The sequence below is a fragment of the Centrocercus urophasianus genome, unplaced genomic scaffold (genome assembly GCF_019232065.1).
Source record: "Centrocercus urophasianus isolate 14NV4802_14NV808 unplaced genomic scaffold, USGS_Curo_1.0 seq_16, whole genome shotgun sequence".
Classification (NCBI taxonomy): Eukaryota; Metazoa; Chordata; class Aves; order Galliformes; family Phasianidae; genus Centrocercus; species Centrocercus urophasianus.
The window spans coordinates 6261965-6276097 of NW_024884711.1; the positions used below are offsets into that span (position 1 = coordinate 6261965).

Here is a 14133-nt window from a genome sequence, read left to right on the forward strand (position 1 = left end):
TGGTTAGTGAGTGCCAGTTGTACCAGTGCATCTCTGTCTTGCTTTGGGGTCACATACTGAAGATAACGCTGTTTACTAATGCCTTAAATATCAGTTTGGAATTAACTTGTGATAATAACTGGTGATGTTGCTTTGGGTTTTTATATAGGTAATGGGAAGTAGGAGACAAGAACAAGGGGCTGTAGAGTATTTTTTTTGTTGTTGTTTTTTTCTCCTTTGCTCTCAGAAAGTGCTGCTATGGAAGGGTAGTGCTACTATTGGCATTTCACAGGTAAGCTTCAGAGATGTCCAGGAGCCACACAAGTCCTGTGAGTACTGTGACACAAGGGGCTGGACAGAAGGGCAGACTTGGTACAGCAGGCTTCTGAGTGTGAGCAGCTCTCCAGGTATTTCTTCAGCACTCTTCTGAAGATTTGTACAGCTGCAGACAGTGCCCAAGTGGACACCTGCAATGCAAGAGCCTGGGCTGTCACATAGGCAGGGCACAAGTGAAGCAAAGAGGACGGTGAGAAAATTTCTGTCCCAGGTCTTGAACACCACAGTGACAGTGTGCTGCTGTCAGATCACAAGTGCCTGCTGTCATTGTTTGGAGTCACTGGACAGATGAACACAAACAGACAAACCTGGAGGTTTAAATTCAGTTGCTGCTGTTAAGATAAATTTATTTTCTTCAGCTTTCTTTACAGGAAACATCACAAAAGTGCTTTACAGAGTTTGATACCATTACTCTAACATGGGACAAAAGTAGAACAGAGGTGTGAACTGCACAGTCAGAAGTTGGCATATGCAGAAACCATGAGAGGGAAACCAAGGTAAAAAAGAACTACTGCCAAAAATATATATATACATAGCTTAGGTTTTGAACTTAAATTATTACTATAAGGACATATAAATATACAGGCACCAGTAGGTTCCTGTGTTAACTGTGAAGGGCCGCATAGTGATCACCTTCTATTTGCTGTGCTGCATGGGCTCCTGGCCATCCCTTTTTCCAGCCAGACGGTATCCTCCTTTCTTTTGTACTGCTGTAAGAACTCAAAGGGCTTTATCTTTGTTACTTCAGGTTGGCTCTAGTGCTGAGTCATTCACATTGCTGAAAGTAAATTCAGTTTCATATTTTCATTTATAGAGATGACCTCTTTGCTGTTCTTTGCTGTGTCGTCTTGTTATTGAACCGAACCAAACCTCCCCTCTAGGCTGGACCATGCTCCTACTGCCCAGGCGAGGCAGTTGTGCTTGAACTAACAAGTTACCAGTCACACAACTTCATTCCTTCTTATAGCTCATCTGTTTTACTGCAACCAGTGCTACTCCTTTCATTTTGCTGCATTATGTTGGAATGAGCTGTCATGGAGCCTTTGAGGATCTAGACGTCAATTCTTCAGGACTCAAGAATATTGTATTTATTTACTAAACATTTTGCAGCAGCAGTTGAGCTGTGTACGTGGTGCTAGAGCCTAGATTGGTGATGTACAGCATGATCCTGACTCATGGATTCTTGCTTACAGAACTGCTCTCTCAGTAAATGGTCGGTGAGGTACCTGGCTCAAGGTCCTTGGTAGGGTAATAATACAGCTGAACAAAAGAAGGGGATATCATAGTGAGGAAAGAGTGGCACTGTGATTTGAGCTGCAGGAAAGCAAATCTCTAAAAAAAAGCCATGCCAACTTACAAAGCCAGTTTGCCTTCTACCTAAATTTCCAGACTAAAGATGCAGTGCAACCAGCAAGAGCTCGTCAGCCCTGAGGGGTACAGAGTGGTTAAGTAACACAAGAGGCATAGGGCCAACGCAGGGATCCACACAGTGGCAGCAGCATAGCTGCTCCACCTCTGCTTTCAAACTGGGATGGGAGAAAAACTTCACCTCCACCCTACAGACTTGATACAGTCCCCAGCAGCCACTACTGTAAGCACTATAGGTAGCACACCTAAATAAGGTATCATCCTGTCAACCACAGATCATTGTTAATAGCAGAAAGCAGCTGTTTTGTATGACAAATAATATAATATATATAATTATATAATATATAATATAATATTCCAATGCTGAGAGAGTACAGCTCCTAAGAGGCAAGCATACATCCAAACAGTCTGAGTCTTCTTCCATCATACCACCTCCACTCTATTCCTAACTAACTGTCGCATTCCTGGTAAATGCAATTAGTACTTAAAGGCTGAGCCTTACTTATAGTTGTATGATCTTTAACCTACAAGATGAGAACATAAAGAGATGAAACAAGCCGCAACGACTACGCCTGCCCGTGTTGCTGCACTACCTTCATGTCAAACATCTGATTTCAGTGTCCAGTTAAGTACTGCACTGGTTGCATTACAGCAAGCATGCCTGAGCACTCACTGGTCAAAGCAAGGAATGAATATGCTTGCTTCATCTCTGCCATGAACAAAGGAAAGAGTAACACAGAAATTTAAGTTTGCCACAGGCTTTGTTCTCTTGTGCTGGGTTCTGGCTGCTGTGAGATCTCAAATCAAGTTTTAATGAAACAGCGCAAGCAACACGAATACGGAGCAACTCTACTGAAACCCATAAATTTATGCTCCTGGAGATCAGATTAACATACATTTTACCTGCTTAGCAATGTTTTTGCTCTCATTTATCAGCCGTATTTATGGTTCGAATCATTTTGTTATTGTACATATTCTGAAAGATACAGAACTAATGGTTTGTTTAAATCAAAAGAAAATGCAACAACATTTTAACTAATGCTCCTCTGCAAGCACAATATTTGAAAGAAAGCAGACAGTTACAGCTTGATGACTTCAGTGCTGTAACAACTGAGCTAGAAGGAAAATGTCTTTATAGAAGGTAGACAAGAAAAGGTCAGATTGAGTAAAAGACAGGAGCAAGTCATGCTTGTCACTGATAAGAACAGTGAATTACATACATGACACCGAAGACTTCTGTATATATGATGGCGAAATCCAATACCTATAGAAAATGAATAGGTTTGCCAGCATTAGGGAAAGTGGTGATTGGCAGGATAAGCTAACTTGTAAACCTGGCAAAGAGCAGAAAGTAAACGTCAACAGAAAAAACAAAAGGCAGTGAGTAGTGGAAAGGCTTTAAACCACTCATACATGCTCTGGTGGGTTCTGAATTAGTTGTGATCTTTCAAGGGGACGATCTAGGTATCACCATGGCAGCTCAATGAAGACATCTACTCAGTGTGCAGTCAAGAAAGCGAACAGAACAGTATGGAAAAATATTACAGCATAAATTTCAGCTGGGAGAGGCAGTAAGAACAAGGCAGCTTATTTGTAAAGGGAAAGAATAGATGATGAATGTCTTAGAATTCTCCTACCTACCATATAACAGAACATTCCTCAAGGCCACTTTAAGCCTGTTACCAGTCTGTTGACCTCACTGCTGCATGAAAAATGCCACTCATCACCCTAAGTACATAAAAAAATCCTCCTATGTTTTGCTTTAACATTCATCATTCACCTAGTAGAACATTCCCCCCAAAGGAACTGCAGTAGTCTGTTGAAATCTAATAGTAATCGCTTCTGACACAGAATCCTCAGTGCTGATACACATTAGCAACTGTCTTAGAGCTGCTGTACCGGTAACAACATCAGTAAGAGAAATAGCTGCTAGGCCTCATCTCTCTGTCCAGTCCCACCAGAGGTCTGATTTGCCAGCACGCATGCCACCATTGTGTTCTCTACTGCTATTTGGAGCCCTGCTGTAAAAGCTGAGCAATGAACCTCGAAATCACCAGCAGGCAAAGGCATATTCATAACAACTATTTCTTCATGCTTCTCCCACTGCACTTAACTGCTAGAACAGCAGAAATAGTAAATAGAGCAAGCGTCTCGTCTGCATCTGTATTCCTCTCCCTAGCTCTTCCTCTGCTTACTCCCAGTTCCAAACCATGTCACCCTGCATCCTGACACAGCTATGTGCTTTCATGAGTGAACAGCTCTAGTTTCTAGCAATTTGAGCAAGCCTTAGAACAGCCACATGACAAGAGACAGCTCTGAGCAGAACTTTATTTCAGCCACGGGGTTTACAAAATACAGCAATACTGATTTTCATGTATTCCATGTAAAAACTGAAAGCCTTATATTAAGACACCATTTGGGTTTCACAGTTAACCAGAGAGGAAATGCCTGTTAGGGCAAGGTTCAGGCTGAGCACTATGACCATGCTTATTAAAATAACCATCTAATTATGTAATACTTGACTAGAGCACGGGTTACGTTCTGTAAAAATAAGTTCTCTCCAGAGTAGCATGAAATACTATCATGAAAGCTAATGTAAGGATGTTTTATAACGATTTTCTGTCCTTCCACAGCACCAGAACTTCCTCTAAGAACACCTCCGGCCTCACAGCACCCTTGTGAGGTATTTTTTGCACAGCTGGGGAAGCTGAGGCAAAGTGAAACCAAGTTACTCCAAGTTAACACAGCAACTCAGAGGGAAACTAAGGCCAAACCCCACTCTCTTGGCCCTGCACGCTGGCTTCAGAACATTCGCTTCTTTCCACTGCATAAGGTTGTATGATGATGATGACACATTTCCATTCCTGCTTTTGAGATGCACTTTTTCTGGTGATTTATTAATACTGTGGTGCATTTTTAATACTTATATGAAAGCTTGCTTCCTAATAAGACCACTGTACTATCTTGAAATTTGTCCTTTCCTGGTTCCCTTTCTAGGCAGGCGATTACACACAGCCTCATACCAAGGCTAAACTCCACCCTCTCTCTGGGCAGAAAGAAACAGGACACCCTCTCGAACTATTGAACTTGAAATACTTCTGCTGAGTTACAGGGATTCATCACTTCTGAAAGCAGTGCTGATCTCTGCAGCACTGTCCTTCCTACCCAAGTGCTCACGTTCCGTTCCCTGCCTCCTGCTGTGCATTCACTACTGCCACGTAGCATAAAGCCTCCCTATTCCTTCTCATTTCTCTCCTGGTGTTATACTTAATTTCCATCTTCTCTTCTTATTATAAGATTATTTTCTATTTTGCTTCCCATAGAACATGGTGAAGCTACATCTGTGCTTTAGAAGCCAAGCTATAATACATGAAAATTACCTTAACCCAAACCAGTTCTGTTGTCTTCTGTCTTTTCCCATCTGCTACAGCTTGCAGCTTCTTATGTTATAGCCAGACTAAAATGACTTTTTGGTTTTTCCTGAATAATGTACTGGCAAACACGTCTGATTTTCTGCTCCCTTTTACACACTTGCTTTCTGAATCCAAAAACCACATGCAAGTCTAACACTGCTTGAGCAGAGTTAAATATATTTATTGCAAAAGCAAACTCCATGAAATGAAGTCCTATCGATTTTGTATCATCTCCCTGACCTAAACTGTATACAAACCTTTGCCTTGTTGTGGTGAAAATCAACAGATAATCAAACACTTAAAAAAAAAAAAAAAACCTCAGCCCCTGTAACATCAGATTTCTAACACAGTTTGTGCTTTTAGTAATTCAGCTATTCCTAAGCTTAAGAATAACCTTGGACGTGACTGCTACAGCTAACTGCAAAGACAGAACTGAGGCAGCAGGAGAGGGCCACTTCTCAGCAGTTCCCTTTACCTGTGGGTAAGATAAAGCATAACTGAACCAGTGAGGGGCAAAGCAGGGGCAACAACAAAACTGATCCTCTCCTCCATTTCTCATTAGCTCAAGCATGTACATATGCCAGACCCCTGCAACAGGCACTTGGGAAATCCAACTTTTTGTTTTGTTCTGTTTTTAAGTGGCAAAAGCTAGGCAATCTAAGCACTGCACCACCAAGAACCACAGATGTGAACTGCTCCTTTCCCAATAAGTAACACACATATGCATGTTCTCCTACCAAACTACAAATTTTATGGCCTTAATAAGTTACAAAGGTGGTTTAAAGAAAAAAAAATAACAACAACAAAAAGTAACATCAAACATTCAAAATGGACATTAATAATCCACTACTAAAGCATGTTACATGTTATGAAGTTCCTGTAGCACTACACAACAACACTTTACCAACTGGTATTAAGCAGCTCACATTCACAACTGACAATCCTTCATTTGGAGCAGAAGCCTTCCAGAAGCACTCTGAAGGAATGAAGCTGGCATTTTTTGCATGCCTCCAATGAATGCATCAACAAAGCAGAAAGTGGGGTTTCCTCAGTCTCAAAAGCACACTGTGCTTCTAGAGTACTGACTTTCAAAGCGTTAGGAATGCAGAAGAGCTGTTACAAGGAAGATACTGACAATTGGTATTTTGATAGTTGCTAGCGATGGTATTTAACACAAGAAACACTAAAGGAGCCTAACATTCTGTACTGCAGAAGTCTGCTGCGATTTTTTTTCCTTCTTCCCTTTTTATGCCTCCAGAGGGAATCTGGAATGATATGCTTAGGAAAAGAGCCCCGAAATAGTTCTCAGTAGCAGATGGACTCCTGTGAAGTTGCTAAACAGTAGAAAAACGAGGCTTTTCATTCCTTAGCTTAGCAAAGCCAGCTTAAGTGAAAAGCACAAAGCATCATTCACATTCAATCCAGTCTCAAAATGGCACTATGCAGTGGCAATCAGAAGACACTCTGACAGGTGGCCAACTAAGCTGCTGTGTTAGGATTCACCTTGATGTGCACTGCTGTAAGCTGCTGGACATGGTCCACCTGAGCAGAACGCTGACTACCCACTGCATGGTTTGACCCTTACGAGATCCAAATGCAACATGCTTGCTCAGCTATCACAGGGGCTGTGCTAGGGTAAGCTACAACTGAAGGTAAAGATTCATTACACTCCAGAATCCATGTATATTTCCATTTTATTTCATTTTAAGCTGTTACAGGGTTTTCTTAAACTGCCAGAGGTCACGCCCAAAAACTCAAAGATGGTACAATGGACAGTCTCATCTACCCTTCGTACAGTAGATTAGAACTTGATTCATGTGCATTGGCGACTTCAATCGCTTTAGAGAATCAGGAAAAATGTTTTAAGATTTCACATTTCTACCACATCAAGTGACGTGCCCATTTACCATGAATTCCACAGAAATCTTGAGTGACACATCAACAGTTTTGCTGGCAACAAAGTATTTTCAAGGAAGATACATGGCTAAGAGCCCAAGGTACTGGTACCAGTCTTTCAGCTGGGTGGATTCCCAAATCTCTGACTGAAGAGTCTCTTGAGCCCTCTCTTTAATAGTAGCTTCTAGCAGAAATTTTAAAGACTTAACTTTGCAAGAGCAAAGCCAGTTTTAGTCTGTGCGCAGAAGAACCAGGTGAAACCCTGCCACAAAGTCAACAGCAAAATTCCCAATGGCCTCAGAGAAGTAATTTAAAGCAAGTCAGCAGTTAGACAAAAGGAACCCAACTACGCAAAATTCCCACGCTATCATCCTCCTCTGCAAATGCACAGTACTCCCACGCAAGCAAGCAAGTTTTGGTTTGTTCCCTTGTTTCTCTTGCCATTGGCAACTCTTAGAGATGTTGGGTCTTTTTTTTTAATTATTTTTTGGCATTTACTCTGAGAAACATCAACACTGGAGCATGCCACTACCGTACTTCATTTTCCTTCTGGCATAAGAGAAAAAGTTACAGCAGAACAGTTGGTACACGTCAGGTTTTGCTGACTGAACCAGTTATGGGCAATGTCCTGCACTCTTAGTGTATCAGTGCCATTTTGCCTACCTTCACTAAATTAATTCAGAAATGACAACGACTTAAACAAGTCACTGCCTTCTGTTCTTACCCAACATTCTGACTTTATTAAATACCATTTATGAGTTTTAGTTTGAGGATTTCTGCCTCAAAAAGCCTGCAGGCTTCACCAAACTAGTCAAGCAAATAAGGCTTATCAAGCATAAGTCATCCCTCTGTACAACAAGTTATTTGGTTATTAAGTAACCACTGCCCTTCAACAGACAAATACCCATTCTCAACAAATCTGGTATTACTATTGCCATGTATCTCACATTTTCTTTAAGATGACAAATTCGAAAGACTGCAGTTGGAGTCTGGATACCTCTGTGTCAAATCAAAACCCTTAGTGCCTTAGGGTGAGAAAAACAAACTTCATGATAAAAAAACAAAACAAAATAAACCCTATTTCACTATAATATTTCACTGTCATTTAAATACACTGTAATTTGATATCAGAAACAAGGAAGGCATTTTTTTTTGGTGGAAAATAGAAAAAAAATGCTTAGACAACTGTGAAAATGGCTAATACAAACAGACCATTCAAACCCATCAATCCTCCAATCTGATACTGAATGAGTTTTAATTTGTTTCACCGTTGCTTCAGTACAGCTATCTAAAAAGGTAAACAAACTACAGCTCTGTGTTATACTTGGGTAGCATGGGTGGTATGGTATGCTCCAGAAGTCCCTGGTAGGCTATGGCTACACATGACAGGATTCCTCGCAAGGGGAACAGGATAGGTTTTTCATTAAGGTCACTTAAATCTTTGTTATAGCAAATTGGAACCAAATGGCTGACTTCTGCAGGATTTCTGACAGGAATCCAGTAGAGCTGGTTTCAAGTTTCAGATGGCCACTAAAACAGCTGTAACCTTCTCTTCCAGAAGTTGTGATCCACATGGTGTCCACAATGAGTGCAGCAAGTCTGAGGTAGTCAACCTTTACGAAGGCTCAGTATCTGAACATAAAAAGATTTTGAAATGACCACTGGCTGTAGGTATCTTTCTGAGCAATTAAAGAACACCGATGACTCTTGTTCAATCATTTACATTAATTTGCCCCATATCCAATGGAGAAGTTGTAACATACGCTTCCACAGTGCAGGAGAACCGATCGCTTATGTCAAAGTATTCTGCACTTGCTGCAGCAGATCCAGCAGAAATAAGGTGGCATGTTCATCATAGCCGTTAGCTGTAGTTTAGTTACCTTAGTAGAAGGGTTACCAAAAAAGCATTCCTTAATTGTAATGTGTGTGCAGCTCTACTGATCCCCAAGCACAGCATACTGGTTGTCTAGCTGAAGTTTAAGTGCCTGGTTTTTTGAGACCTCATCCCTACCTCTAGTTTTGTGTTTTACTACTTCAAAGCTCTTCTCCATTTCTTTATCCCTATGGGAAAATAAATGTAATCAGTAAGTATCACTAGCTTGTAAATTTTTAGTTGATTTCCACCCCATTCCAACAAAAACATTATATTATGAACAGAAAACACTAAGGTCTAGAGTTTTAACAGAACAAACATTCCCAAGCAAATCTTGTACAACCTGTTTGCTAGAATCAAGCTTATCTTCAACTGCAATTCAGGTTACACTATACATTTCAATATTAACGTTCTCTAAAATAAATTCAAGTACGTTTATGAAAGATAATGTTTTGAAAACAGAAATCCATTCACTTTCTGGAATACTCATATTTCCACCTTTGCCCAATTTGCACCACTCAAGCCCTAACGCACATCTCATTTGCCAAGTAGACAAAGTCACACCAAAACCAGAAGGAAACAGCTCCAGCAAGGCTGTGCTGATCAATATCACATCGAGAAGTCAAAACACCAAGCAAATGAAATAAATATCAGGCTATTTATCTTCCTTAAAGTTACCTTCACATCTCTGATGAGAAGGAAGCATGCTCAAGACATTCTAATTGTTTTTCTGACAACTGATATCAAAGATCCTCATCGCAGCTGGCATCTAATGAAATCAGTTGCTGTCAAGAGCAAAAACATCCTACTTGGAAAAATCCCCCAGCAAGTCAATTAAGTAGCTGGGAATCTTGTTTGGCTCTCTTACTGGGCATCATCCTATGCAAGTTATTTCAAGGCAAGCCCTTCCTAGAGTTAGAAAATCTAGTTAAGAGCTTTCCCATCTCTTTTCCAAAGAGACTGGTTTTTTTCAGTTCTTTCTCTGTGGAAAGATTTGGGCTTAATCGTTGTAACAACATAAAACAGAGGTAAAAATCTCTCTCTCAAGGAATGAATGCAGTGTACTTACTTTCGACTGTCTACAAGCTTGGCAGTAGACTGCAGTGATGGAAACTGTGTATCACTATAGATTTCAGGTGGTCCTTGCTGTGCCCTCCGAGGCCTGCCACCCTCTCTGGCACCGGGCGGCCTGTATACACCACCAGTCTGAACTGGCTCTGGGGGTTCTGTAACTAGTTATAGGAACAACATGGAGACAACAGGGTAAGTGTGCATTCATCATGGAAAAAAGCCACCAAGAAAAAATTACCAAAACCCCACCACCACACATACACAGAAAGAAGAACCTTACAAGCACGTCACTACATTTTTTAGAACTTGGGAAGCAAATATTCCAGATAAGGCATTTTAATTTTATCTATACTCAGTAGTTGAATTGAAATGCAGCTTTGGCATTTTGCTCCCCAAAGTTTAGAGCCTCAATCTCTAAGAATACCTTTATTTGGGTTTTTTTGTTTGTTTGTTTGCAATATATTAGCAGCTTGCATTCGAAACTTGAGATCTAAACATGTTATTATGGTAATTACATCCTTGCCAAATCTCATTTACAGCACCTCTCCATGTGCTGAAGGGAACACTCAAGTAGCTTACATTTAAGGTAAAAGCCTACAATAACACATTTTTTTCCCCTTCTACAGGTACAAAAACAAACACATCCACCGATACTAAGAATTGAAATTAAACAACTTAAAGTCTTCTCCCAGTAAAATAATTCATTTTGCAATGTCATATTCCATGTACCCTAGATCTGATTTGAAAGAACTACAGTGTGCTATTAATGATTGAACCCTACTCAGGAAGTGAAACACTAAGCATCAGATACAGGCTGAACACCCACTTATCACCAAAGCAATATTTTTTGACCCACAGAAATGCTTTCAACTGATTTTCTGCAAATTACAAAGTCGAGGGAACTAATTTAAAAATAATTAAAAATGAGATGCTTTCCATCCTCCCCACTTTGAAGCCTGAAATAAAAAAAGACAGCTGCCATGTTTGCTGTAATTATCTGACAGCTTTATCAACTCTGTTCCTCAGAAGCCCTCACAGGAATAGGAACTACTCCTTGCACTCTGCCTTCTCAGTAGCTCAATTCTTACTGGTACAATCAACAACCAAGTCACATTTACCAATTGTTTCAACAACAGGTGCTGGTGCAGGAGCTGACTTGTTCCAAGGACCAGATGATCTGTCTACAACACCACTGGTTTCCTCCCAGTTGTCACTAGGTTCTTCTCTTTTTTCACTTTCATCATCTTCCTTTTCACTGTAAGAGATAAAATGAAATGTATTACATGCTAAATACTACTAATCAAGAAGTCATTACATCCTCCTCCCCTTCCCCCCTCCCCCCCCCCCCCCCCCCTTGAGTACTTTGTATCTCGTTTTCAGCTAAAACATCTCCTGAGCTGGATAACCAACAGCCTCCAGTGGGTTTGTCCTCCATCTGCTTGTCCAGTCTACCCTTCAGTCTGTAAACTAAGTCATTACAAAATCCCCTGACAGAAAGTTCCACGTGCCTGAAAATACACCAGTGTCAAAAGCATTCAGAATGCTGGCCTTTGTCTGGAAAAGCACAGCACTCGCTTTTCAACCAGCAGAGCAGCCCACTTGGTACTTGTCCATTCAGACACGTCGCTTATCTGCTCTGCCACTCTGATGGTATGGAGAGCTTGTGGACCAGAAACCTGTAAACAGCCTAGGACTAGTTGCCTTCAAAGAGGGAAAAAATTGATAATGAAGCAGATCAATGCTGAAGCTTATCAGTACTTGAAAGATCACATGATATTTTCAGCCTAAAACTGTGGTCATTAAAATCCTTTTTCCAACTTGATGAAACCTTTTTATTAACCAGAACAGATTGAAGAAGACTTACTTTGGATCAGACTACAGGAAGAATCTAATGAAAAAGCAAACAAAGCATCTTGGATGAAGCTCACAAATGCAGTCCTGCGGGTCTCATCACAACGTCGTGGTTTTATCAACTATATTTTTGTACTCTTTAAACAGAGATGCAAGCATTCAGGAATTTGCTCCAGACTGACTCAGATATCCTTACATCACGCAAGTGATTCAGAAGGAATTACCTGGCATTACTCTCAGAGAAATTCCCCTTCCGTTATCTTTACATAAGTGGAATTTTAAGTACTTGGAGAAAACTTTAAGCCTCAAACAAAAGAGAGGCCCAAAGCATCAAAATGACAGATAGCCTAAGCTACCCCACAGCAATCAGACCTACACTAGCTGAAACATATCAAAGCTCTCTTTAAGCACACTCTGGGGAGAAAAAACAGTTCTTTGAAACAGCAAGGATAAGTCTGATGGGGAAGAAAGGGGAAAAAAAGAAGTACCTTATTTGCATCGACTGAACTCTAAGACCACTATAATCAATTTCTTCTTTTTGTTCAAACTCTTTCCAGTCATCCTCTTCCTGAAAGAGAGAAAGAAGCTGTTACCATCTTTCTACCAAGGGGTGAAGAGATGATAGCCAAGATAATACAAAGAAAACTAAAGGCGAATACGCAGCTCTGTGGCAAACCAATCTGTGCACCACTGCCAACAAGGAAAAAGATCCCACTCTTTCCTCCCCTAACTTACTGCACATTCTCATAATGTGCCTGTGAGCTAATTTTAACTGATTTTAACTCACTACAACAGTCACAAAACGCCCCAGAAAAAAAGGCATTCAAGTGAAAGATAACCACATCAGCTTAGCAAAAAACTAGAAGAAAGGCAAGCAACACCAAGTAGGGAACAGAACTGTGCAACAGAGAGCTGTGAAATGCAGGGCAAGACCTCTTCCTTTTACTGAGCTTTTATGACAGTTTGAATGCTTATGAAGCTTTAGATTTACTTTTCCATCATATATTTCAGAGGATACAAAGAACAAGGAATATCCCGAATCGCTTCTAGCCTCCGGGAAGGACACGAGGAAGGTGGAATCCACCTGAGTAGATCCAGTTTTGTCCTTCAGCAGGTCCCGGTGTTATTAAAGTAGGGCTGAAGGAGACGAGAACAGACGAGCAGTTCTCCTTAGTCACAGGTTGGAGACACGCTGCCTAATTAGCAGTTACATACTTCCTGTGTTACACCGCTCGCAGCATGCATGCCAACGGCTCGGTGTCCTTCCAGTCGGGCAGCTAAGGACACAGCTCCTTTGAGGAGCCCTGCACACCACCGACCTGCAGCACAGGCTGCGACCTGCCCCGAAGCGACAGCAGAAGCGGCTTGGAGTCACCGCACGGCCTGTTAAGGACTAAGAGGCTTCCGCACACTTGCGACTCCACAGCTCCGAGCTTGCAGACTTCTTATACCCCCATCTCCATGGAAACAGCACAGCTCCCAAATTAACGCACCTTTCGCATTTAAGGAACTTGATTTCCAACCCAAGCCACCAGAGCCGCGTTCACCGACAAGAAAAAAGCAGGAAGGTTTTCCGTCGCCCTTGCTCCAGCCAGAAAGCCGCGAGCACCCCAGCGTCAGCGACACGCAGTGCGAGGCCCCAAACACCAGCTGCCAGCACTCACCTCGCGCTCTCACCGCCACCACCACCACCACCACCACCACCACCACCACCACACATCCCAAGCCCTCCCAGCAGCGGCTCCCCCGGCCGGGCTCCGCGCCCCCAGCAGGCGCAGCCCCGTGCCTCCCGCGTGGCCGCGGCGGGGCAGAGCCGCCCGCACCCCGCGTGGCCGAGACGGCGCCGCCCCGGCGCTCCCCCTGCCGGCAGGAAGGCGCCGCGGCCCCGCGCCCGGAGGCGGCCGTGCCCCTTCCCCCAGCGCCGCCCCGGGCCGCACCTTGCTTTTGGCGGAGCCGCCGCTCGAGGCGGTCGCCCCCGAGCCGCCACCGCCGTCGGTCGGGCGGGGTCCTCCGGCAGCAGCGGCCGCTCCGGCGGCGTTGGAGGCGGCGCTGGAAGCGCTGGAGGCCGTGGAAGCCGCGGCGGCGCCGCGGCCGCTCTTCTCCTTCCGTTTCTTCTTGTCCCGCTTGGCGAAGAAGTCGTCGAGGCTCCTCTCCTCGGTCTCCGCCATGGCGGCGGCGGGGCCGGGTGCCGCTCCTAACGGCGGCGAGAGGAGGCAGGAAGCGGCCGGGCCGGCAGGTGCGTCCCCAAGCGCTTAGCGGCCGGCCGGGCCCGCCCGTTGCGCGGCGGCGGGAGGCTGCCGCACTCCACGCCGGTGGCCGCCGCTTGACACGGCACGAAGCGGAGGG

General features: G+C 43.1%; 1 protein-coding gene across 3 annotated transcripts; it reads right to left on the reverse strand.

Moving 5' to 3' along the window:
• Positions 1 to 636: 636 nt before the first annotated feature.
• On the reverse strand, positions 637 to 14032 carry CDV3 (CDV3 homolog). 3 transcript variants are annotated; one of them, XM_042817531.1, is made up of 5 exons: positions 13725 to 14032; positions 12276 to 12355; positions 11055 to 11191; positions 9935 to 10097; positions 637 to 8872 (listed from the first exon to the last, which is right to left on the reverse strand). In XM_042817531.1, the coding sequence occupies exons 1-5, from the start codon at positions 13953 to 13955 to the stop codon at positions 8869 to 8871; spliced, it is 615 nt and encodes a 204-aa protein (XP_042673465.1). In that variant the 5' UTR covers positions 13956 to 14032; the 3' UTR covers positions 637 to 8868. The 3 variants fall into 3 exon arrangements, with proteins under 3 accessions (XP_042673465.1, XP_042673462.1, XP_042673463.1); XM_042817528.1 differs by having other exon boundaries at positions 637 to 9053; XM_042817529.1 differs by having other exon boundaries at positions 637 to 8624; positions 13725 to 14031.
• Positions 14033 to 14133: the final 101 nt, after the last annotated feature.